The following is a 27,997-nucleotide window of genomic DNA, read 5'->3' as shown; positions in this document are numbered from 1 at the left end:
ACTTCAAAGGAATGGAAAAATGGGGAAAAACTGTTGAAATTCTTAAAGGAAGAGGACAAATAATAGAAATTGTTTTACAACTGAACAGCTTCTCATAAACAAGTAGTTATTGTTTTCCCTTGATTGCAGGACTTCAAACTCACAAACTTGCAAGCCTAATAAAGTAAAAAACAAAAACAAAACAAAACAAACACATACACACACATACACACAAAACTGACAATGATCTCACTATGGACTTTTCTGTTAGGCAATTGGGTTTAAATTCCACAAACATAAAGACCTGAGTTGTTAGCCACTATAAATCTGACACATTAAGGCTTGTGGATACAGCTTAGTGTTAGAGCATTTTCCTAGCTTGTGCAAGGCCCTGGTGTCCATTACCATGACTGCTGAAAAACAAAACCACAAAAACTGGATATATTTATAATTTAAGGTCTCCACTGTTGGTGGGCCAGTTCACTGACTCCAGTCCACTTACCACTAGAGGATGAAGAGTTAAAACCCAGTGAGGTTTTCAAGCTACATGTACTCGGTTCTAGAAAAATCTTCTAGAGAAAAAGAAGAGGAAAGAAGTGATGAATTGCTCATCATTATTTAGATAAAGTCAATCAGTCCACACTATAAATTAAGGCTACCTACTTAACTTTAGGATCTCATTATAAAGTACAAAAAAATAAGACAAGCTATTGTACTAAGGATAACACTAATGGTGTCTTTTCAGTTCTCTTTCTATGAAACTGATGTCTTTGCTACCTACCATTCTCCTTCCTGAAGTTCTTTCTTTCCCAGCCATTCCTGAAAATACTCTCTGTTGACTTCCTCCCAGCACTGACAACTTGACCTCAGTTTCTCCTGTTGATGCACCTGAGTCATTCTCATGAAACATAAATGGTGGTGCTCCCCTAGGCTCCTCCCTCTTTGACTCTCTCCCTGCTTGTCTTTGAAGCTGAGCCTACTCAGTCATTGTATTAGCATGAAGGCACTGAATTGGGCAGTTATCCCTGCATGTTCCACCTCATTATTTTTCTACATTTTTCAGTTGATTACAACTTGTGTACAGATCATCTTGGTTCATATGTCTTGCAAACAACTTGAACACAATGAAAAACATAGAAACTCGGTGTATTAGCATTTAGAAATGCTGTTTATTCCATTGTACCTAAATGGGTTTTTGGTTTCAATCAACAGGGATTGATTCCGGTTGGCTTAACAAAAAAAGTCATTGACTGAAAGTACATTGTAGAGCTTGTAGAATTGACAGAGAGTTGATTAAGGAATTGGAAGAAGGTCAATACACAGAAAATATCACAAAGCAGGAAGTCTTGCTCCTAAGGTATGACAGTCATCATGGCTTAAAAATGGAGCTCTTGTTGGCACTAAATGAACACTGAGCTCTAATACCTCTCTTGGTCCTGCCAATACTTCTAAATATTAGATCTCTCAACAGAAATGAATTCCAACCATCTCTGCTTTTTTGTATCAATAACTGTAGTGGCAAATCTTTGACAAAAGCATCTAGTCAACAGAGACCAGGTAACTTGCCCATGAGTTGGCTGCTAGAGTACAGGAGGAACTTCTGAAATCTTACCAGATTTCACAATGAACTTTTACTCTCTAGGGTTTCTTAAATATAGAGAGGGGTTCAGATTCTGGGTGGTAGCTTAAAAGAATGCCAAATGCACATCACATGAGTAAATCTTTTTCTTTGGTAGGTATTTCCCATCTTCTCAAGTGACACCAACTCATAACATCAACCAACCTGGGAATCTCAGAGTCCTCCCAAGCTTTCCCTTTACTTCTTGTCACACATCTATTTTTCTGTGTTGTGTAAGTCATCAACTCTTGCCATTCCATCTACCAAATGTCCCTTAACTTGTTTCCACTCTGCACTTTCTCCACTTAGATTGGCCCTATGTCACTTCTAGGGAGGACTTTTACACTTTCAATCAAGCTACACATACTGGTTAAGGGTGTGGGCTTCAAGGTCAGATCATACTTCTACCACTCGCTAGCTTATGATCTTGGAGATGACATCCAGCCTCACTCTATGCATGTGTAAAATCTGGGGTGAAACAGCTGGTTTTTTGTATGTTCACAAATTAGGCACCCAATAAAATTAAGGTAATTCTAAAACTGAAAAGTTGTAAGTGATTGGGTGAAGTGGTGAATATGGAATAATGGTGGTAATCACAGTGGTAACTATACCTACTAGGCCCTCTCAAATGTGCCATCCATACAACATCCAGCTTTATCTTTGCAAAGCACAAATCCACTTAGAATTCTTCAATGGAGCTCCATCGCCTATGAGACAAAATCCAAACTCTAGAAAAGGATACAAACTTCTCTAAAATGGGACCCAAGATTATCTTTCCATCATCAAATCCCATCATTCACATTATAGTAGAAGAACCAAGACCAACTCGTCCTCTAGCATTTCTGAGATTCTACTTGCCCTGGCTTTCCCCCCCCCCATGCTGTTTTTGCTCCCTGTAACACTTTCCTTTGGTGCCTGGGAACTTCCACATTTCCTATAAGAACCAAATGCATAATAACTTTATTTGCATTTTCCTCCTGATACCACCCTTGTGTTTTGTCACACTTTGTCTATGTATGTCACATAGCACTGGATAGCAGACTTTGTTAACATATACACCTGCTGCCACACTTTGAATTAAATTCTCCTATCTTGTCCCTTCCTATGTCTGTTACATAGGACTGGCCCAAAGTAGTTGCTCAGGCAATTATTAGCCAACAGATACAATGCTGAGCACATTTTTAAGGACTCAGAGACTCATGCCAACTTATTGAAGATCCATTCATTATGTCCCCCTGGCCACATTTGGTAGTGATGTCATAAGGCACAGTGCTTAAGGGCCTTGACTCCTGCATCTCAACTTTAATAATTTCCAGTTTGTGCTTGGCATCAGCACCTTGCTAAGAACTTTCATAAAATACCGGGAAGTTGCAGTCCTTTTTTTCTGAAGGAATGTTCATTCCACTAGAAACTCTAAATCAGTGGGCATCAAAGTTATGGGACTCTGGAACCAAATTTGCAATCACCATTAAGGAAAGAGCCAAAGGACTGTGTATGTCCTAGCAAGATATTGCAGAACAGAAATTCCTCCCTTTAAGAACACAGATGTCATTTGAAAATGCTTCATGTTCCTTGAAATTACCAGGGCAAGTGTCTTTACTTCAGATCCAAGAAGTCATGAAAATTTTAGACAATATTTCCCAAAATAAAATAAAGTCATGATCTTTTAATCAGGCTACCTGCCATGTGCCACTGTCTTCATTGTATTTTGAAAACATTCCCTGTTCCAGTATAAAACTAAAGTATCTCATTGGAACTGAGAAACAGAGAAACCAAATGATTTCAGAAAATAATTCTCACCACATTTTATTATTGGAAAAAATTAACATTATTAAATTGCATGCACCTCCTTTCTATTTGTAGGATATACTGTACTATTCAGGAATTCCATGGAGTATCAAGTTCTGGAGATTAGGTCTGAGAAAATACTGGGGTGAACTGTTCCCATCTGGGCACTGTGATCTGATTCAAAAGTGAAGGATTTAATGGGTACTTTGAAATTAATTCATTATCTGATGAACACAAAGAGCAAAGTCATAGCACTTTCATCCACTGGTGTGGAGAACTACACTGACTTCCCTGCAGACAGAGCAAACAGCAGTACATTTCCCCATGACCAAACTCCAACCATTGATGCCTTACAACCCTGATGCCTGCATCATTTTAACCTGCTTCAATGCTAGTAGCTCTTACTTATGGGCCTTCCATGGTGAGTGTCAGCTATATAATTACTGTAGAAAATAATTTTATCTCTAGATAAAGTTGAACTAAAATAAGAATTAGGATGATTGTGTATTTCGAACAATTTACTTTTGTTTTTTGAGAGCCTCTCTTGAGAAGACTGGGTTTAGGTGGTGTATTTGTCTATTTTATGTTATTATAACAAAATACCCAAGGCTGGGTACCTTATAGAGTGAAGAGGTTTACTTAGTTCACTATTCTGGTGGCTAGAGGATCCAAAGGACAGGACACTGGTATTCTCTCAAGGACTCCTTTGCTGCCTCACAACGTGGCAGAGAAATATGGAGGAAACCGGCTATTTGCAGAAGGGGCCAACTGCATGGGATGGTCTTGCTTCATACCCTGTGCCCTCAGGATGTGGCATTAATCCCTTCCGAGGGTGATGTCCCCTGAACGGGACCCCAACCTCTTAAAGATTCCATCACCTCAACACACTACATTGAGGACCACATGGCTCCAGCACGTGAACCTTTGGGGGACACACTCAAACCGTGATCCTGCCACCGCAGGGGTTTTCCTGCCTCATATCCTGTGTTCACCCACAAAAGAAGGACTCTCTACCAAAACACTGGTCCCCTTGGCTGACTAGGAAAGAGATTTCCTCGCTTTGTCCCTCTGCTCTCATCTGTCAGAATGAGCCTCTGCAGATCCAGTTGATTCAAAGGCCCAGCCACGACCTCCAAAGTAGACTCCGTCCTCCAGTTCAGTCTCTTTGAAACTTCCCTGGTTAGATCTGGAAAGCAGACCGGGTTCCAGTGGCACTCAGAGGAAAGTTATTGCTCCCTCCTTTAAGACTTCTCTCTCTACTACTGCATAAGCTGATCAGTTTGGCTCCAGAGAGCTCCTTCTTCTCCCTTGAGGCAGAAGGACATGGGAAGTCCTTTCCCCAGGATGCCCTGACTCCCGTCCACCTGTTCCAGCAGTGAAGCTGATGAAACCCTCTGATCCCTTCTGAAATTTACCTCCATCTCTCTGTTGTTCATAGCTGGGGAAAAAAAGGCCAGAGACGAATTCACTCCCAAAAATCTCAGTGCTGATTTTTTTCCAAAAAAAATTTAGGCTATAGGTAATTCCACCTTATGAATTTGTTAAAAAAAAAACTAGCTATACAAAATTTTCTGGCAAAAAAGAGTATTCCTTTCTAGGCAGTTAACTTCAGTTGAGATAACACAGCATTGTTAATATACCATGTCACTGTGAACCTGTGACACAGCATCCTCAGGTCACATTTGCAGGTTTGGAGGCCACAGTTTTTTCAATGAAACTGTGTGGCTGGGACTTCTGTTTTCATCTTGCATTTTTTGTTATTCTAATTTCTACTGATTTGGGTTATTACTGTACTCTGTCTGCACAACAGATTCTTTTGCTGAGATTGTTTATATCTATAGTGACAGCCTTGTGATGGAATCTGATCTGTTATTCTTCCACTTCCTCTAAGTAAAAAATAAAGTATCATTGCTATTGAAATAGGAGAACTTTTGAACAAAAAAATGAAAAGAAAAGCCCAAGACTCTCAGTCCTCAACATTGGAAGCTATTACATGCTTAAACATTAGATTTTCTCCTTTTTTTTAACTCTTGACTGCTCTCTCACTCCTACACTGAGTATAGGTATTTCCACATGTAGCTCTGTGTACACGCACACACCAGTGTCCATAGATCAGACATCTATGCACATGTTTTTTACAAGAGATAACAAACCTTTTTTATTCCCCATAATGCTTACCTCTCCTTTCACTGTTTTTTCTCAAGAGGGGAAATTTTCTCTTAACAGCACCTTACTCTGAAATAATACCTAAATGTATAATACACACAAAAACTTCTCCTCTGCTTGTCCAATGAGAAGCAACGCCCAGAATTAGAGGCTGATGCCTTCCAGTTATCCTATTGCTTATGATTTTGTTATATCAAAGTAGTTATTTTCTTTCTTCTTTGATAGCTACATAAATGGTCCATGATAATTCACTCCAAAACAAATCTTAGGCATTGCTAACTAAATATAAAACATCTCCATTATTAAGAAAAAATGTCTGAGTATCTAATACTGATTTTAATATAGTTATTAAAAAATGATCTGCTTCTCACAACTATCAAAATAGGCTCTAGACTCTTGACATGGCAGAAGGTTGGAAGCCTGTTCTCCAAGAGCACAGCTTTTACAGAAGCTGGGAGAGAGTCCAGGATAGAGAGGAAAGGAGGCCACAGGGTCCGGTAGCATCAATTACTTTCACTTTATTTTTGGGCTTGGATTTTCGACTGTTGACCCTGCTTTGTGCTCAGGCAAATAATAGGTCAAGGCACTTAAAAGCAGACAGCTGCACTGGACTTGATTCATCCCAATCAAAAATAACTGCCGCCCTTGCCTATTAATCTCTTTTCCACCCTAGAAACTGGAGATTAGAGGAAGAATGAAGTCAAATCTAAAGTGTTCTGCTTTAGCTGGTTCAGAGGATGATTGAAATCAATAAATCCTAGGCTTTTGGGAAGCCCACTTGATTCCAAATTTACTAAAGACAGAAAGAAAGACACAGCAGCAGGAGCCTCTGGAGACCAGAAGTTGACCACTGAGCCTGTCCAGCAGCGCTTCCCATCATTGGAGCCTCCTATGATGAGCCGAAGTTTTACTCAACTCCCTCTCATTATGATATTCTACCTATGAGGATCATAAATCCTCATAATAAGACTGTGATGCACCAAATTAGGAAACAGTGCAGACAAAGTTAAGGAGTCAGTCAATGGTCAGCATACCCTTGAATAAATCAGCTTTTCATTCTCAACAGCCCACACCACCCCAGTGAGGATTCTATCCACACTCAGGTCTCTACTACAGCCTCTTAGCCTTACTAGTAAACCAGCTCCCTGAGGAATCTGCAGGCCATTGAAATTCATAATAGAGCAGCAGGTAACAAAGACACCATATCCATCTCCTCATTCATGTGGCACTAAATTATGCAACCTTCCCATTTCTTTTTCTTCCTTCCCTCCTTCCCTTCTTTCCCTTCTCCCTCCCTTCTTTCTCTTCTCTCCCTCCTTTCCCTCCCTGCCTTCCCTCCTCTCCCTCCTTCCTTCCCTTCTTCCTTCCTTCCTTCCTTCCTTCCTTCCTTCCTTTGTTCCTTCATTTCAGACCTGTGACATTCTGGCCGTCAGGTGTTAGCACTGAGACCATTCATCATATATTTTCTTTATTGATAGAAAAATATGTTAGCATAAAGTGCCTTATTTGGTTCTCAAAAAGACAAGATAAGACAAGACAGTTGTGATAGTTTCCATTTTATAAAGGAAGCAAATAAGCCTTGAGACATCAATGATGCAGCCCCAAAATCTCTATGTAGAAGTGGGGCTCCTGCAGTCTTGTCCCTGGCTCAGTGCCTACTGAGTTACTGTCTAGTGACCCCTAGTAGGATTTCCTATGACCACTACAACACTACAATTTAAGTCCTTGAATGGTTCCCTGTGGAATGTCCCTGTGGTCACACTTTCAGAGGGGGAGTCTGTGATAGCAACAGGTGTATGAACACAACCCTTGCCTTCCCTCTGTGTCCAGGAGAATATCATCTGCAGTTGAACACCAGGATCCATGTCTGCACCATCTAACAATCCCCACTGTGTACATGACAGGAATAGGTCAGATCTGTTCAGTGGCCTCTCTGTCCTCACCATTGCAGTTTTAGGGAAACATGCAACTTTGAGGATTTGTTGAGAACCCTGCTTCTCTTCCCTTCTTCGTCTTCTGTAAAGGAAGTTGCTCAGATGGTGTGATCTTTTTTAAATTTTATTTTAAGATTGAGTGCCCTGAAAAAACAAGATCAAAAGTCTGTAAGTATGTTGGAAGACCATAACAAGCTTTTCTGCACAGCACCTCCCCTCACTCCTACCACCACTTGATATTTTTCTTAGCTCTTCTGTTTTAGTTAGTGCCAATATAGTGCTCCCTCCCACATATCCCTTTAGGGTGAAATGCCTGCTCAGTATGCCTGGGAAAGGCAGTATATTTTAGGCAGCCTGATAAAAGACTCTAATAGCCCCAGATTAATGCATTCATTCCTAGCCAATTGAAGGATTCATTACAGTGCTTAGGCTCAGGCTCCTCTCTGACGAATTTGCCCTGGGTAATGAGCCATTCAGCAGCTAGCTACCCTACATCACTCGTGACCTGCAGAAGGGGGCAGTGAGATGGAGCTGAACAGACATGGGTGAAGCACAAAACAGGGAGAGAGCGTTAGTGAGAAGGAAGTGCTGCACCACATCTGCCTCTGGAACTGAAACTGAGCATCTGTGGGACAAGATCAGTAGAGCTTAATAAAAAAGAAAGGAAGCCTATGTGATGAGTGGTGAGATTGAGGAATGTGACAATGCACGTGGCATCTCAGGACCATTTAAGGCTAACAAGAAGGTTCAGACAAGACAATGTATATCTTGGCATTGAAAGTGAACCCAGATTGGGCAACCAACAAGAGAGACATATGTAGGAGATACTTTCAAACAATTGAAGTCTGTGCCTCTGATTAACATCTCTGTGCAGAGATGATCCAAAGAAGGAAAATGAGACATATGTCAAAGAGAGCTGGAAGACATCCTAAGGACTAGCTAGTATAGTGGTTCTACAGGGTAGGTTTTATATTCTAGGGTACATTTGCTAATATCTGCCATCATCCTTGGTTGTCTCAACTCTGTGAATGTATGTGTGTGTGTGTGTGTGTGTGTGTGTGTGTGTGTGTGTGTGTGTGTGTGACACACAGGAAGGGGGGTGCTATTTGAAAAAGACCAAGAATGCTACAAATTATCCTAAGAAGAACAGGACAGACTCCAACATCAAAGAATGATCCAGCTCAAATGGTCAACAGTACTGAAGTGAAAACACCCCAACTAGCCCCAAGTCCTTCCTTTCTAGATGACTAAGCTGAAGGCAGGGAACAGCAATTGGCTTAGTTACACAGAGGGGATCAGAAGAGCAGGGTGGCAGAAGCCTGTGTCTTTTCTCTCTCAAAGCTCTGCCCTCAGAACTGCCAGGCCTGCTATTGAATTCTTCACCAAAAAGGAATTTTTCAGGGATGAAGTTGTTCCTTCTCCCAGATTCCAGTGTGCCCCTTTCCAGTCCTCATCTCCAGAAAGGAAAATTCTGCTGCCTGCCTTCCTTAATGAACTCATGCCAGTCCCTAACCACTTTGGTCTAGGCAGATCTCTTCTGGGGGTTAGCTTATTATCTTTATTATGCATTTTGAAACTGGATGGTACTGCTGATAAAAATAGGAATTGCCAGAGGAGCCAGCACCAGGCATTATGAGATGCTATGCGTGCAGTGTTGTTGAAAACAGTTCCCCATGAGAGTGAAATGGAGACCCCTGCACATATACAGAAGTGTATCTCACAATTATTAAATATTGATTCATCTCACCAGGGGCTTGGGCCCAACTGAAAATGAAGACAACTGCATTAACTTGTGCTAATCTAATCTGCACCCAATGTAGTGCGCCCCTTGGCTCTCTCTACTGACCCTGATTCTGTGACTGACAATGTAGATGGGAGCCCACTCCTTTGCCAGCCATTTTGACTCTAGAAAGAAACATGTGGGAGTTTCTATCTGGAGTTATAGGATATGTGGGATGTACACACGAGAGCTTAATAAAACAGAAAAGAAAGCTACATAATGATGAATAGCAATTACAGGGAATTAGATTAGTATCAGTGTCTGGAGTAATCGTAAACATTTTCTGGTGCTGGCGTTTGATAGCATAGGGAAGGGGCAGGGGAGTGGGGGATGATAGGAAGAGAGGCCAAAGATAAGAACAAATATGCAAGTCCATAGTGTGTGCTTAATGGAACTGAGATTTATTTTGCTATGTGTCTTTTTAAGCCTCTAGATAGATCACAAAAAATACAGCCAGCCAGAAAAGAAATAGCCCAAATGTAATTTAAAGGACAGCTTTTTAACCAATACTTCAGGTTGGAGACACCTGTCCTATGTTCCTTGAAGATGCCTAGCTCAGGGGAGGAGTATTAAAGTTGCTGATTTATCTTTGGCAGCACAGACCTATTTTTAATTTATTGCTCAGTGATGGAGTTTTTGTTTAGCTTTTCTGTGTTACTCAACACAACTTTCTCAAGAAAAGGAAAGCAGCCCATAGGCCATTATTTTCTTTGATGTCCTAGTGCCTTAGAAGAAACTGAACTTGGCCTTCTCAAAAGCAAGGTGACATTTTCTCTAGCTTCATGACAAGTGGCATGTTCTGCAATGGGACATATGGCTGCCCTGTGTTCTGATTCATAACACGTGTTCACACACATCCATATATATATACACACACACACAGTTATACACACGCACTACCCTTGTGTTGTTTCTTGTTTCTGGGCTATGTGTGAGAGCAAAGGTTTAATCATTCCAGTGGCACTAGTCATGCCATGGAAATCTTTACCAGAAACATGTCTTTTAATACCACGGAGCCACAAATAAGGTACTGCATATGATTCAGTTCAAATATGCAAATGGTCAGTCTTTTGTAGTGTCCCACTCTTTACAAGGAACACTGCTCCTGCTGGGAAGTGTTCAAGGTGAAGCACAGAAAAAGGAGCTGACCTACTCCAGTCTTATATTCTAGTAAAGGTGATTGGTGCTTAAACAACAGTTAAGTCAGATTATGATATGCCTCACCAGAGAGGTTTTAATAAGGGACTTTGGAAGATAAGGAAAGGATAAATTAATTCTTGCTAGGGAAGCTTTTGTATTCAACAAAATACATTGAGTCCCTTCTCTGTGCTAGGCACTATTGTGGGTGGAGTGGTAACAATATAAAGCTTCCATCTTCTGGAGCTTAAATTCAAATGAGAAAAGAGAAAAAGCACTAAACAAATTTCCTAGAGTGATGTGTGCCATGCAAAGTGACTGAAGCAGGTATTGGGAAGGGGCTGGGTTATTTTAGACAGCATGACCAGGAAGGGTGCTGAATAGGTACAATTTGAAATGAGAACTAAATGATAAACAACCAACCATATGAAGATCTGGGGAAAGATCATTTCAGGAAAAGAAACAGACATTGCGAAGGCTGAGAAAGAAACCAGCTTAGCACTTTCAAAGAACAGAAAGCAGATCAGGTTGCAGAGTGACAACATCCAGGATAAAGTCAGCGATGTCCTCCAGGGCTAGCTATGCAGCAATGCAGTATCTTGGAGACATAGGTATGACCTTTGAGTTTTGTAATAAGTACTATCAGATGCCATTGGAGAAGAATTTTAAACAGAAGATGATGTGTTGTAATATATATTTTTTGCTAGTTTGCTTTTTTAAAGATTGACTCATGATGTATTGCAGAGTGTCTATATACATAGGAAGACTAGAAAAGAAACAACAGTAGAAAGAATAGATATAGGGAATAAGAGAGAATAAAATTATATTGAGAGATATGAGACTGATATATAGTCAGAGCAAGGGTTATTTTTGCAATAAAGCCAATAAGATTTAATAATTGGATATGGAAAATGAGGGAAAGAGAAATAAACTCCTGCTCTTTGTCATGAGCAATCAGATAAGTTATTGTGTGATTTATTATGATGGGGAATATTATAGGAGGGGGGTTGAGGTAAGGAGAAGGGGAATCAAGGACTCTGTTTGGAACATAGTAAGTGTATTTGCTTTAGCAAGTGCATGTACTTAGTATTGTTCTAAGCTCTTTACGTGTACAGATTCACTGACTCCAGAATATTCCTATGGGAAGAGCCATTATCATATCATCCTTTTTACAGAGGGGGGGATTCAGAAGACCATGTCCACATAACTCTTAAGTGTGGAATCCAGTACTTTATGTATGAGAATATATAGTATATACTCTCAAAGGAGAGGGAGGGCTGGGGGCATAACCTCCTTAGTAACCAGGATTATATGGTGGTAGTTAGAGGCACAGGTAGGGTGGGAGACAGCATCACTTAGAGGAGAGGATCCATGGTCAGGAAGTATAACAGTCTGCAAGCCATTAAGAGTTTGACACTGAGGAGCAGTGGTCAGTAGGGGAAGAGGAAAAGAAGGATAGTGTGATATTACCAAGCCAAAGAAGAAAAGGGAGGTCAAGGTCAAATGTTGCTGAAAGATTAAATAATAACAAGACAGAGAATGACTCATTAGATTGAACCAGATGTAGGACCTTGAATCTGGTTTCACAGAGATAGGGGAAAGTGATTCTAGCTAGAACAGTGAGCACACATGTTTGTGTGTTTGATTCTGTTTTTGATCCCTTGGCATGCTAGGTACTACATAAACTATGTAAATCACTTATCATAATCACCTTTTAGTGTGTTATTATAATATGCATTTTGCAGATGAGAACACTGGGAAATTAAATGTATCAGAAATATGCATTTAATAATTGAACTGTACACTTAAAATGGAAAAGATGGTAAATTTTGTGATGTATATTTTACCACAATAAAGTTGAATGTGTGTGTGTGTATGTGTGTGTGTGTGTGTGTGTGTAATGGATAGCAGATCTAGGACTAGAGTTTGAGTCTTAGAACCAAAGCCTGAGTTCTTGGCTGTGATGGATATTCTGGATATTTGCAGATGGCCTTTAGTATAAATTAAGTCATTTAGATAGAGAGAAATTGTGCTGTTTGGCCAAGAATCACGAGTCCCTTCAGAGGAGAGTAGAAAGGTAAGTAGAGGCAAGGTGGCCTGATATGTCAAACAGGCTTTAAACTTTTTTCACTGGGTAAAAGGAGCCATCAAACATTTGATGTTTGCATCCATTCGTTCATTCTCTATCAGTCATTCAGGCAATGTTTATCAAAAGCTAGTAGATAACAATAAGCATATATCTATAACCAAAGGATAACTTATGATTCAGGCAGTGGCACTCAGGAGCCAGAGTGGTGTAGGATATAAAGCAGAAAAATATTACAAACCAAGATATGAAGTCAGGAAAGTGGCAAGATATGTTATTGCTGGAACATCATAGTTTAGAGTGGTTGTGGGATTAGGGATAAATGGTAAAGGTTCTTGAATAGCAAACCCTGGGTTTTTGAATTTTATTGTATGCACAACTATGAGTAACAAAACATGAAAGATCACAAAACATCAGCAGAATAGGATGGAATGGCAGGTAGAGATTTTTGTTGATTGCAAAGCATAGTAGAGTAGAAATGCTCACCTAGTGAATACAGACGTTTATTCCACTGTTAAAGATAACAAGGGACTTAGGTTCTGAGCTTTTGTCAGGCATGAGGCACAGTATCTGCTTCTGTATGCTTTGCTATAGTTGAACACATTTTGGATGGAATGGCACAAGTAAATAAATGTTGTTTAGAAATGCACATCTTTGGCCGTTCTCAATTATAAAAGTAGATGCTAACATGAAACCCACACAACTGCATTTACCATAATGGTCAGGCACTCTCCAGCCCTTGGTGCCCAGACAGGAGAAATCCTTCCCTGAGTCATGCTGGTAGCAGATGGCCTTGTGGCAAGATTCATTGACATACTGATGGGTTCTCTTTCACCTGCTGGGAGTTGATGAGGGAGAAAGAAGAGTTATTGTCAAATTCCCAACTTGCCCTTTTCGATATAAAGTTCACTTGTAATTTTTTTTACTTCGCTTGCTAATGCATTTTGTTCTCAGGCGTGTGAGAGCCCCAGCTTCCTGCATAGCCTTTAATTAGTTTCTGGATGATGACATCTCTACTGAGAAGCAACTGGTGCCTCCCTCCAATCTCGGGGGGAGATAAAAGAATCTAATAAAGACATTCGGTATTTCTAGGTGATGTGTTTGACAAGCTTTGTATTAACAAGGAGTCATGTTGAAATTTTTTCCTTCCCTAACTGTGCCCCTTCTCTTGCTCCAGCACTGTGACATCTCACAGGGGATTCACACAGCTGCGGCTCTCACTGAGAACTTGTAGCTTAACATCAGCCAGCATCTCTACCCCTGATGTGAAAGGGGAAGAAGCTTCATGTTGATCTGTTCTCCAGCCATAACCTTTATGAGGGATTTAGTGGCAATAAGGACTCAGAACAAAAGTCAGTTGCCAAGTAACATTGGACAGCAGTGGGACCATCTCCAGGGTTTGGGGATTCAAGTTCAGATAATGAGATGTTTCTTGACTTCCATAAGACATTCCCAAAGATCTTGGTCACATGTGTGAGGGTATAACTCAAGTTTCCATTCTGGCATAAGGAATATCAGTACTCTACTGCTGGAGAGAGGCAGAAACTCCCCAAAGGGCCAACTACCCTCTCTCTGAACTCAACCTTGAAGGTATTTGAGAGGAAAGAGAAAAATCTATGAAATTGTTTGCATCCTACTGCAGTCAAGGGATGGGGGCTGGTGAGGACTTAGCCATGACCTTCTTACTGCAGTCAGCATAATTCCTTCTGCATATGGTTTTATAGCTTGTGTTTGAGTGCCTAACTACTAGTACTTTTAAGCAATTAAGAATTAAAGTATCAATGACACCATCAAGACAACTGAGAATGTAAGTGAGCTTGGCACTGTTGGCAGCCAGCAGACTGACAGAGTAGAGATGCAGGCATCTGCAGTACTGAGAGTGGGGACCACTGGGGGCAGGGGCTCCATCTCTACCTGATTGGCCTCTGTCTGACCTAGATGAAGCAGCCTGGCAGAGAGGAATACTTGGTACCTGAGCATCTCTTAAAGGTAGAAGGAGAATATGAACAAAGGATGGCCAGGAGTCCATGAGATAATGGTGAAATATGCATACATATTTATATATCTGTTTACTTGTATTATATCAAAATACAGAAGTATGAAGTTCATCCTGGGGCAGGGTGATGGCACACACTACTGTATAAAAAGGATTTTTTCTCCAGATGAATTTCTAAACAGAAGCAAAAACATTCAAAGGGATGATTTACCTAATGAATTCCTGAATTTGGAGAAAAATGTCCCCTATTGAAAATAAAGTGACACAGAGGAGCCATAACCATTGGAAATGAAATATATCTAGAGTCCCTGACACAGTTGGCCCCATAGAGCATCCTAAGCTTGATAGGATCTCATCTCCATCCTGCAATGATATTTTGGAGCTTGTACAAAGTCCCTGTAGAAGACAGGAGGAGCTGACTGAGTCTCAGATATGGAAGCTTCCATTACATAGCATACTTGAACTGGCCACCTGGGTTTCATAGACCTGAGTACCTTCTTACTTTGGGAAGAGGGAGCTATAGTAAGATGTCACATGCCAAGACAGCAAAGAAACAGCATAAAGAGGCCCTGTAATGGAGTTTCAAAGGCTATGGCAGAGGGGAGCTGCAGGGACAGACAACTCCTGATGAGGATAAATTAGAAGCTGGAGGGTTCAGAAACATCTTTCCAGCTCCTGTCTCCTAGATGGATGTGAAGAATTCAAGCAGGTCAAAAGATGTTGCTAGGCTGCTAGGTAGGACAAAGAAATCCTAGTCAGCAATTCAGGGCTGCTTTTTTTTTTTTACCCCCAGCAAACAGTTAAGTTCAAACAACAAACTAATTTATGAAACTCAGCATTATCTCAATCAGAATCATGTTCTTTTTCAGAGTGATTAATAGTCATTAAGTGCTTTCAAGAATATCTACATATTTAATTTGATCCCCAAAACTCTGTAGGAAGATCTGGAGTCTGACATTGGCCACTTTCTACTTCGGTGGCTATTTAAAGCTTCAGTGCTCTGGATTAAATGTGAAAATATATGGAAAACATTTAGTCCTTCTTAGTTGCTCAGCAAATATGAATACTCTTCCACGAGGAATGCTAAAAAAACATAATCCTTGCTTTTTTTTTTTCCTCTTCCCCATAAAATCATATAGTGGATCAGGTTAATTGATTCCCTTTTCAGTGTAGCACCATTTTAATTTTGGAGAAATTCTGGTTTGTGTAAATATTGATTGCTAGTTTTTAGGGCCACCTGATTAGAGAATCTGCAATGTGTCTGGCTACCTGCATGATGAACCTGGGCAGGTTGCTAAGACCATCTTGGCTTCAGTCTCTTTCCTACACAGTGGGGCTCATGGCTAAGTATTTACTGGGAGGCATTTGCAAAGAAGCAGCAAATGTCCAACACCCAAAGTGCTCAGCATAGTGAGTGTTCCCAGATCCTGTGCTCTCCACTCTGTCTCTCCTCCCTTCATGAACTGCTTCCTAAGAAGTTAGTCTGTTTGGAGATGGTGATGGAGGCCAGGGAAGCCAGCCACACGCACTCAGCCCAAAGCCCGTGCCATTATTCTGGAAGCTGGAACACAGCCATTCCTACCTTGGTGGTAGGCCCATATCATGATTATCAATACTTCTTTTAGGTTCCCACATGAAACAATTGATGAAGAGACACTTCTTAGCAATTTCCTAGTTGGTGTCCAATATAATGGAGCACTTACGGTTACAGGTAGGTGCTGTGAAATTCAATTTACACTAATATGCCCAGAAGCAGGGAAGCATGGAGTGATGAATGAATGGTGTTTACTTTATTCTTCTATGTCTCCATCAGGAATGGCTAAACTGGGTCAGGGAGCAGAGCTCTTAAAAACTTCCTTCCACATTTCAGTTGATCTTGAAAGGAACAAATTCCAAACTTCAGAACCACTGGTTTATGACTAATCCCAAATAAATCACTAGATTTTCTCCCAGGGCTTCATGATTTTTCCAGCAAACATGAATGGTTTTAATATGGAAAGAGAGAGAGAGAAAGAATGAGATGTAAGAAATGACAAAAGTGTTCTGGTAAAAGAAATAACAGTCTGCCTGGGGTTATATCATTAAAGAGCTTTCTGCATTTTCAAGCTTTCATTTGTAATTCTGAGTATCTGTAGTCTGGCCTTCCCTTCATTGTAGAGAAGGTAGCAAGCACTTTCCTTGCAGGAGAGCAGGTCTTCTTGCCCATCACAGGCTGGATCCTGCCCTCACTTCAAGATGCCAATAGTCTATAAACCTTTAGTACCTCTGACATGTTGCCTAGCATCTGCTCACAGGGTACAGGAGCGGTAACCAACACCCACCACACCCAGAGTTTGCATTTTTCTTCATGTTGGAATCTAGAGGTACATATTTTTAGTAACCCTAATAGATCACATCTTAGTAATATTTTATGCTTAAAATGTGGCTTTCCCACTTTTATCTGATCCACAAAATATCTATTTTGAGAAGGTAAGATTATATTAATATAATTAATATAGTCAAAGAGTCAAATGATTTACATAGGTTTAAATAGCTAGTAATTGGAGGATCTAGGCTTAATACCTAGTTTTCTGACATGAAGCTTAGAGTTCTTTTTATCAAAAAAGACTTCACAGATCCTACAATATTGGAAGGTACATTGTATCTTATAAATACCTTTTTTAAAAGGAAAGAAAGAAAGTAGGAAGGAAGGGAAAGGAGTGAGAGAGGGAAGAAGGAAGAAAGTGAATGTCTGACTAGTCTTTTCTGTCAAAATAGGCCAAATAGGTACCTCAATCAGTGGGTGTCCTGATGGACTTAATTGATGATTTCCCTGTCATCATAGAGATACCCTGATGAACACATGGGTGACCAGAAGGAGCGGCTACAAAGGCTGCTTCAGATCAAACTGCTGCTGTGAGCCGTAGCTCTCTGGTTCAGAGCACATTGAAAGAAGAACGTCCTTAGTATGTCTTAAGGACAGAATAAGGAAGAGGAGGAGATAGGTATGCAAATGTGGGAAGTTCCAAACAAGAAACTGATGGAATGTCTCATCGATGTGATATGATACCATTACCTTATAACATTAAGGAGGGCTCTTTTTGCTAAATATTCTAAAGGCATACAGATGTTCTCATGGAGTTGTAAAAGGAACAGAACCTATATGTGGGTAGATGTGTTGAGCAGGACTCAAGGAGCACTACATTGAGGTCTGGCAACTACTGGACTAAACTTTATGAGAAGAACATAGAGTTAGCATCACTCATAACCTGCTTTCAGGTCCCACTTTTAACTCTTACTACTACAATCCCACTAATCTTTCATTTCTTCATTTGTCAATAGGAATAATAAAAGAACTATTGCATAGGATTCTTTTAAGACAACAGTGACCTTAAACTCTCTGTACAGTATCTAATAGATAACACATTCTCACAATGGGTATGTGTCCACAAATATATATGTGGTCGTGTCTCTTTGCTTATTTTTTATGATGCATTCATGATTCCAAATGCATTTGTTATTTTTCTCACCCATAAAATCCATTGTTTAAGAAAACACAAGATTGTAATTTTCAATTGTCTGTCTTTGAACAATTTCTAAGAACCCTCTGAATATTAGTACACTCATCTGTAAGATGTGGGAAATAATTAGTGTGAATAAGGTATCCCTATTTACCTGGAACATTTTGATTTTAGGACTGAAAGTCCTGTGCCTCAGGAAACCCTTCAATTGAAAGCAAGCCAGGGCAATTGGTTTCTTTAGAAATAATATCTACTTGTGAAGTTAATGCAGGGAAAAATTAAATAAATGAAGGTAATATGTATATATATATATATATATATATATATATATATATATATATATATAATACCTATTATATAACAGATATAATTCTCATCATTATTCTATGCCCTGAGAGTTCTTGAGGCTACTTAAAGATCTTGAGGATATACAGTTATTTCAATTTATTCACATTTTCATTCATTCATTCAAAAAATATATGTGGAGCACAACCTTTAGCAGACATGATAGCTTGTTATCCTCTTCCTTTACAATGGCACTTACATTTTATTTAGAAAATTCCAGGCTAGGGATGTAGCTCAGTGGTAGAGTGCTGGCCTAGCATCTCAAGGCCCTGTGTTCCATTCCCAGCACCATTAAGAAAGGAAAGGAGGGAGAGATAGATGAAGGGAGGGAAGAAAGAAGGAAAGAAAAGAGCCCAACAACAATTATGTAGCAAACAATCCAGTGTGGAAACTCTCTTGGAAAAGGTAGTCAACAAAGACTTCTTTGAGGAGCTCAGATTTAAGAATAAAATAGACTGAGTTATATCAAGAGCAAGGGCAAGTTAAAGAAGTGCTTAAAGTGGTTTTTGAGGAGGCCTTTTTGGAAGGCCTTTGAGACCAAAGAAGGAGCTAGCTTCATGCTCCTGGCTGACTGATCTCTTTGTTCAGTCTGGATGTGAAAAGGAAAGTCCCAATCAAGTATATTTTACCTTAACCTAAATCCATTTCTAACAAATCAACTACATCCTTGAGAGCTTTCTGATCCAGGTTGCACATTTGCACCAGGCTGTTGACATAGGAGTAAATGTGTGTGTGCAAAGTCTGGAAACCAGGAAGGTCATGGGCCTCCAAATTTGTCCTTCTAATTCTGTCAGACAATGGTCCCTAGGCCTTAGCAGCAAAACAGTCTGGCTGTGAAAACTGTCCTGAGCAGATGCAGGCCTCTAAGATCCTCACCAAGGAGCAGATGAGAGAAAGTGCTGTGGGCAGTGATGGAAGCCATTGGGGAGACACAGATCCATGTGGTGTCCTGTGGAGTCACCTGGTCCCGGCAGGCAGTTCTGGGCAATCTTAGCCCTACGGGATCATGCAGTGCTTAATAAAGCATCTTAATTTGGACTTAATAGGATATCTACTGTGTGCTACAAACAGAAAATTGCTATTTATTAATGACATAATTATTAAAACTCAACACCTGGGCAGTGGAAGCAAAACCAAGGAAGGAGTTCTTCAGAATGCTGCTTTAATAATTATCTTATTTAATTATTTACACATTTGAATTAAAATCCAGTAATAGCCAGATTAATCCTTAACATAATATATTAAATGGGGGACTATATCCAAAGAGTGTGGCTCAGTTGGCTTCAGTCTTTCTTCCTAAATATAACCTAAACACTTTCTTGGCTTTCTGTTTCCATAAATGGTTTGTTTTCTAGATTCAGAGCTCAAAAGCCAGGAGACATCAAATGCACGTATGTGGTGGGAAAAAAGATGACCTTTTTGAAGGCACCATCGACTCTTGGCAGATTTAATTTGTGGCTACAGTTCTCACTCCTCTGCAGTTTACTTTTCAATTGTGTTCTCAGCTGGGATCTTACCCTAGACCTTTGAACATATAACTCCAACTGCTAACAGGGTGGTAATTCTACCTGGATGTCCCTCACCATCTTCCCATTAGCATGATCAAAACAGAGTCAATCAAACCACTATTCTCCACAAAAGTATTTCCAATACGCATCCAGGGATCTGTAAAATGAAGCGGTTCTCCTGCCTGACTTGATGTCTTCTCCCCCTTTCAAGACACCATTAAGTGTCCATGAGCTTTCCTTGGCATTGTGCTCAAATCCACTGCTTTCTTTCCATCTTTACAGAGCCAACAGTTTAATCCACACTTTGAACATCACTCATATAGATATATTTCTCTGACTCCAGTTTCTCCCTATTCCACTTCTCTGACACATGGTTAACAGATTCTTCTTCTTAAAATAAATTTTGAAAAATTATGGCATTTCCTTTAAAAAATTCAAATACTTGCCATAACCTATAAGATGAAGTTAAAATCCAAGACCTAGCCCTTCAGGCTGTTTTGCAATCTGGCTCTACTTTACCTCATTGATCTTCTATCCCATTTTTCATCAATTCCTATAAATTTATTGACTGTTCATTCTGTGTTGACAATGCAACACATATTACCAACCACATACAATATTAAAATGCATTTATTGAGCTCTTCACATTGCCAGGAACTGCTTTCAGTGCATTTCAGAAACCTTCTTAAATCTTAAAAAAAAATCTCATGAACTCCATAATTCTGTAGAATTATTAGATCCATTTTGTAGATGAAGAAGGCAAGAGACAGTGAGATAAAGAAATGAAGTTGAAGACACCCAGCTGGAACCTACTAGGGCCAGGACACAATCCCTACTTGAAATAGGTAGACATTGTACCTTAATGCACCTGGTAGGTTTCTGCCTCCCTATCTGGGTCAACATAATTCTGCCCCACTTGAAACAACGCCTTTATTTCTGTGTAGTGATACTAATGGGAAGTGAAATGATCTCCCACATTCCCAATTACTGTGAGCTTCCCTCCTACTAGCTTACAGTGCTTACTGTTTGCATCATTCATTTGACATTCATTCACATGCGCTTTTCTGATGCATTCTGATTTAGTCTTCAACTCTCTGAAATGTTTCTATGTACCCTTTCCCCAGAGAGATTGTAAGTTCATAGAGAGCCGAGCAAGCTGGTACGTTTCTGCATGGCATTCATACCTAGCATACAATTTTATATAGCATGTATTCCCAAAATATTTGTTGAGTGACTTTTGGCCCAGTCTCCAAAGGAAATTACTTTCATTAATAATTATACAAAGCCAAAAAAGTCTTACTAATGCTGCTTTCCTTATGTTGTCTCTTTTGCCTAGAAGGTCCCTCCTTCTCTCCTTCCCAGACTTCATTAACTTTTCTTTTTACTTATCAGCTTAAAATCATCATCATCTATCTAAGAAACCTCCCATGCTGTCCATCTCCTGGCAGGTTTAGTAGTCTAAACTCTGTGTCCCATATCATCTGATCCATTCTTCTACATCACAATCCTTTAAAGGGTTAGACATCAGTGTCTGTTTTTACATCTCTGGATTGTGAAATCCTTGCAGACAAGGACTGTGTCTTAGTTTGTACAATGCTGGCAAATGGAGAGTGATCTGTGAATATTGACAAGAGAGTGAGTAAGTGTGTGCATTAAAAGAAGCACACACTCCTGGTATGTTTCTAACAGCCTGCGTGAGGGGAAGGAAGATAAAGAATGTATCCATGGAAACAATATAAAAATATAAGTAGCCCTAACTCATTTACCATAGTGTTCCTTATGAATATGAATTAACTGAAACCATAGTGTTTACCTTATCAGTTCTATTTTATCTAGTGATTTACTTATTTAGTTACTTATTTACTTTCGGTGCTGGGGACTGAACCAGGGGCTTTGTGTTGAGGACTTGTTCCACTACTAAGCTATACTCCAAACCCATAATTCAATTTTGAGTACTGACAGTGTACCAGAAGTTGCCACCTAGAAATTAGTACCTTCATCCCCTAACATCATTGTTCAATTTCCCTATGATAATTGAGACTGGATCTCTGGTCAAATCACCTCAGCTCCATGCCATGAGAATGACTTACCTTTCAAGTTCATCCAGGGGCAGTTATCTCCTTCATGCTCTACTCTGAGGCAGCATTGAAAGGGTGGCAAGCATTTCTCCAACTTTTACCGTGTGAGTTGGATACTTTCCAATGGCTAGTGGGGGGAGACAATTCTAGATGATTCTTCCAAGCATGAGGTGTGATTGTCTCATTTAATATATTTAGTGTGCTGACAACTCTGGCCCCAAACCACCTTCCATCCTACTTGGGGACTGTCCATTGTTCTCTAGTGTATGATTAGCAGATTAGCTATCATGTAAGAAGCCAGGAAAATGAACTCCCAGTAAGCCCTTCCAAAGCAAGAGTAATTCATTACCCAGCCTGATTTCCACTTAAAATGTACTTTAAGTACACTTCCAACTACAAACTCTAAATCACCCTGTGTTCACAAAGTCCATCATTTTTTATTTTATTGCATGGCGTTGGCGTGACATAATCCCTTGCAGAGCATCTTGGAGTGCTTTACAGATCAATAAATTACTTACCTGCACAGCTGAAGCAATGTCTGCAAGGCCATCAGAGACACTGCAGGCAGTCTGTCCTCCAAGAAGTTAGCAAGGCTGTGTGGGTGCCAAGAATGGGCTGGACAAGGAACCAGGTAATTGTCTGGGTTGGGGGAAGAGTTCAGGAGAACAGAATGCTCCCGTCAAAGCTCTGTGAATAAAATACATCAAAGTCCTTATTTCTGCAAGATCAGTTAAACAATTAGAGAACTAAGAGAATTTAGAATTTGTATCTGTCAGGAAGTCAGCAAATCAAGCAGTCATTAACTCATCAATTACCTTTATGTCCTGCAAGTCCCAATGTAGCTTTTTAAATGATGCAACCACAACTTGCAGTGTTATGTCTTAAAAGTCTCAGATTGTAGAGCCCTGAGATTCTCTACAGTGTTCACTGAATCCATTGTCCATTATTTCTGTACCATTATTTCTTTCTGATATTGCAAGTATGTGTGTGCTTGTGTGTGTGTATCTGTGAGTGCACACACACACACACACACACACATTGCTTCTTTATTTGAAGCTCAATGTGGACTTAAATCTAAAAATGATTAATTGGTGCTTACTCTATGCACCCAATTCAGGACAGCTGAAAATGAAAAGATGAATAAAGCTCTTACTTAACATCGCTTAGTCAGATAATTTATAGTATAAAAAGAAAGGCAAGAGAAATGTAATGCGTGAATAATTTAAATGCATAAAGAAGAAATTCTGATGCTATGGGATCCCTAGGAAAGAGAAATAACAACCCTTGGGAATGTGGAAGGCATATGGAAGGGGTGGTAATTCTCCTTGGCCTTGGACAATTCTAGTAGGTCCAATCAAAGACAAGCACTTAGAGCTCATACCAGCAGTGAGATCATAGGACATGGAGACAAACATGTAGTACATGACTATGAACATGACTGCACCCATTTGGATGCAAGTAGGACCCTGAGGGAAGGAAAATGATGGAGAAGGAGATATAGGAAAGAAGGTCGAGAGAAGATACTCCTGTCATGGAGGAAAAGTTCCAACACAAGTAAGAATGAGTGAGCAATGGAACAGAAGGCTCTTCAAGTATAAGACAAGCATTGAAATTTCCAAAGCAATCTGATTTTAGGGGTTGCACCAGTCTGACCTTGGAATAAAGTATCCATGCAGCCTCCCTGAGTTCTCCAGCAGAGTAGGTCACATCGTGTACTGGCAGAGTCATGTGCTCTGGAATTGCACTGAGAGGTAGACCAGGAATACTCATTCAAGGAAAGAACACACCATGAAGAAACGTAAGAGCACTGGATGGAGAGGACATTTTATTTCCCAAAAACTGTATCAAATCCAGTATCAGTAGGAATGAAATAATACATACTAATGATCCCCCCTCTGAGGCAGTTGGGAACATGGAGCAGGTTGGGAATAATCATTATAATTCAATCCTATGAATATCTGTGAGCTTTTTTGTTGGTGCAAAGATGAGCAGGTATGGTTCAGGCCATCAGAAAGCTCATGGTGTAGAGGGTGAGAGATGTAACATAGTGGGGAAGTATATATGATTGGAGTTTGGGGCTCAATAAATGACACCTTTACCTTATCCACTTGAATTATAAACCATTTGACAGATTCGACAAATGAGTAGTCACATAGGGACCCCAATATCACATTGACTAATAGTAAAGCTGATACTTCAGAAGTAGGTTTGGATGTGGAGTATAAAATGAGCTTCTGCATTTGGATGCCAGCCTGAGACAGGTGAACACATGTAGTGACTGACAGGGCTGCAGCACCCAATCAGTGGGGTGCTGCTTCTGAAAACAAGTGGAAGAGCATAGCAGCATGTAGACTTCAAAAAGAAAGCATGGATCCCAAACAAAAAACTAAAGGAAGTGAGAGTCTTGCTCCAATTTTACCCATTAAGATGAGCATTTCCTCTCTTAGGGAAGAAGAAGAAGAAGAAGAGAGAAAGAGAATGTGTTATGGCTAACATGCTATTTTCAGTTCCTCATTAGGTTGAATAATATATTCTCGGAATGTGGATGAAGAAGCAGAACTAAATTTGAGCTGAGAGGTGTAGAGGTCATGAAGGCTGCAATTAAAAAAGTGTCATCTGATCTGGGCCTTAAAGGAAAACTGGAAGATTTCCAGGGAGGATATAAGGAACAATATAGATGCACATGCACAATTATTGAAAGTGGATGATGTATGGGGATGCAAAGTGGGGAAGTGGAGTTGGGGTCACAGAGATGGCATTGTGAACTTAGGTTTGATGCTTGACTCTGAGCTGCCTTGTATGCTAAGATAAGGAACCTGGTGATGATCAGGTGGCAATAGGGAGCAACTGGAGCTGTTTGGGCAGAGAGGTACTATGATCAGAATTGCATTATGTAAAACCATCTCTGAATGTAGTGAGAAGAATGAGTCGTGGACATGTGTTAGAGGTGGGTAGGATGGGAGTAGAGACAGGAAGGTGTAGCTAGAGGAACAGTGCAGCATTGCAGTAGACTTTAGTCCCATTTGGGTGCTTTGACATTGGGTTTAAACAGGAAGAAACATAAACTAAATTCAAGGTGAGATATTTTTCATATTTAAAGCAATTCCTATAATTTCTCATCACTTACAACTGTCGTCCATATATTTCTGTCTTTGGGCTATTCTGTCAACTACCATTTTAACACAAGAAAGAAAAGTGTCAGAAGGATTTTTATTTTTCTTTTGTCTTTTTATCTTCACAGTATCTCCCAAAATTGTAGAGATTTCTTCTGATATCTCCATTAATGAAGGGAACAATATCAGCCTCACCTGTATAGCCACAGGGAGACCAGAGCCTACAGTCACCTGGAGACATATCTCCCCTAAAGGTAAGACCAACCACTTGCTGCATTGGGTTATAAGAGACAGTAACACTGTTGGTTATAGACAGGAGGTTGTGTTCTGGCTACTGAGTCCAAAGGGTTCTACATTTCTAGTAGCCTGATAATGTTACACTCATGGATCTGCAGAGAATTGTGGTGTTCTCGGCAAAACAGCCACATCCTCTAAGGTTTCAGAATTCGTACCTAAGTATCTCTCCAGTACTGTGGAAATTAATTACAGCTGTCTATGGGTGAAATAGTGGTTAAGATGTTCTGGGTGAACTTCATATGTCAAGTTTGATGATGGAAAGATGTGCTCTGGTGGCACTGTACAGCTGGTTGCTTTAAGAGATAGGAAACACAAACACATAATGAGGAATGAGAGCTGTAAATGGCCATATTCCTAAAAGGAAAATTTCCTAGTCTGTGCCTCTTCAGCATTGCCAAAAATCTGATCATTAGTTGTTTTTGTGGTTTTGCTGCTGCTTTTCTCTGATTGATCCTAGAAAACAAATATAACTTAATGTGTGGCTAAATTGCAAATTTTATTTTGGCTAAATGTTCAGATGTTATGCAGACCAGACTGGGCATTTTGTGCTGTCATGGATTGAGTAGTAAAACCTTTACAATTTAAGACATGATGTCATTCATCATTAAGCTAACTTTTATTTGGGCTCAAAGAATATAATGTCATTTCATTAATTCTTATATATTTATTGATTTTTGCAATAGTCCAGGATGTTCTAGGCACTGGGGAATTTAACAATAACCCCAAACTGAAAAATTTCTGTTCTCATGAACTCACATTGTTATGAGAGAGGTGACTAAAAAAAAAAAAGGAAAAAAGATTACACAACATTGAGATAAGATTGAGAAACTAGAACAGTATGCATTGACAGAATGGGTGGTGAAGGAAGGCTTCTGAAAAGATAACCCTTGAGCAAAGGCGTGAAAGATGTCCTCACTCTGTTGCTTACTCTGGCTAATGTGAAATGCATGTGTGTAATGATGATGTCATTGCATGCATGGTTGAGTGAAGGTATATGCATTGCTGGCAGTGCAACTCTAAGGACTCCAAAAGCACCATAATGGAGATTATTAGCTTGTCACAGGTTGGGTATCTCACCAGTGGACCCTGAGAAGATGACTGGTAAGAGAAGTTTATTAGAAGTGCTGTTGAGGTTAATTCCTATGGAAGGAAAGGAAGCAAGGCTGAGTGGAAGGAGAAGTTGAACTATGATGGGATCCACAGGAACATCTGTGGAGACTGGGAACAGGTTGACCCTTCTTAAATGTCTTATGTTGAGGTGATGGGGCTGGCTCTTCGTATCAACACAGCAGTCAGTTGCATTTAGGCTCTGCCAAGAAGGGCTGCAACCTTGAATCAGGCAGATGTCTGTCTTCACATAAGACAGTCCCCACAAGGCGCTAACAGCTGAAGATTGTTCACCCCAGCATGGTCCTTCACTGAGGCATAAGTTCTCTATTCCTGAAGGGCAAGTGCATCATAGTGTCCACTACACTTGGAAATTTTTTAAAAATCAATGCAGTACTATCGTGGTCTCCACATACTGAATTTATCCTCTCCAAAAGTGACAGTGTGCCATGATAGATGTTGCCAAAGAGGTGTGAAATGCTTGATTGTGTTTATCCTGAATTCTTGGCACACTTATGCCACCATTCTTTAAGCTATTACTGTGATCAAAGGGATCAGTGAGAGCTACTTGTGTCTCTACCAATCTCTCCCTTTGAGATGACCTTATAGGGGCTGGGGGAATTATTCAAATAGTAGAGAGCCTGTCTAGCAAGTAAGAGGCTATGAGTTCAAACCCCAGTGCCACAAAAAAAAAGCATCTTATGTGTGGACTGGCCCAAAATCCAGGAAGAACCTCAGCTGTGCAGGAGATCATTAGTGATGAAGAACAGATCTGGGCACTTCTGAAGGAGGAGCCATCCAAATGGAGAGACTTTCTAAGTCCATGGTGCATGCCGTTCATCACCATGAAGGAGGATTCTAGCACTATTAGATGCTGGAGCAGGCTGTGCCTTTCAAATCCGCAGAATATTTATCACTGGGATAGACTTCCTTTGCCTCATGCCAAGAGACTGGCTCCTGTTTGATGTCTTTTCTTAGTCTCTCCTCTAGCCAGTAAGTTCTCCGTCCTTGTTTGTGTATTTTCCCCCCTTTCTCTTCTATGCATCGCCTTTTCCTGCCCCTTTTGCTCTATACTTTTCCTTTGTCTCACAATCTCCTAGATATTTCTGCCTCAATTTCTATATTCATGTTCTCACTCTCTTTCATACACACACACACACACACACACACACACACACACACTTACCTGTTGTATCCCCACTAGTGCTGAGCCTCTGCCCTTCATCTTACTGCTGTTCATGCTGCTGTGTCTTAGAGTCCTTTGTTCCCCTTTTGTGTCCATCGAGCAGAATCACTTCCCCAGGGGACTTTTACCTGAGCCTGGGCCAGATGCTGCCATTTTACTGAGGTTTTAGCTGCTATGGAAACAAAAGATAGATCAAGGGGAGAGGAGCAGGCTGATCAGAATCTACCTGCAGATTAGAGTAATTTAGATGAACAGCTTTGTCCTGATCCTGGGTCCAGATTAGCCATCCTGGATTCAAGCTGATGAGATATGCCAAGCAGTAGCTAATCACCTTGGGACTCACTGTGGTGCCATGCTCCTGGTGACTGATTATTTGGAG

The 27,997-nt window shown here is 40.3% G+C and overlaps 1 protein-coding gene across 5 annotated transcripts in view; it reads left to right on the top strand.

Annotated features, from left to right (window-relative positions):
• LOC109676529 (neurotrimin) overlaps positions 1-27,997 on the top strand; it is a 926,115-nt gene that overhangs the window by 780,659 nt on the left and 117,459 nt on the right. For all 5 annotated transcript variants that reach the window (XM_074066323.1, XM_074066322.1, XM_074066325.1 and 2 more), the window contains one exon: positions 25,157-25,282. In XM_074066323.1, the coding sequence (XP_073922424.1) occupies positions 25,157-25,282 (126 nt within the window). The remainder of the gene's footprint in view (positions 1-25,156; positions 25,283-27,997) is intronic.

Source organism: Castor canadensis, chromosome 2, assembly GCF_047511655.1.
Source record: "Castor canadensis chromosome 2, mCasCan1.hap1v2, whole genome shotgun sequence".
In the NCBI taxonomy this organism is placed as follows: Eukaryota; Metazoa; Chordata; class Mammalia; order Rodentia; family Castoridae; genus Castor; species Castor canadensis.
Note: the sequence above shows the minus strand (reverse complement) of the source record. Positions and strands in the feature narration are given on the sequence as shown.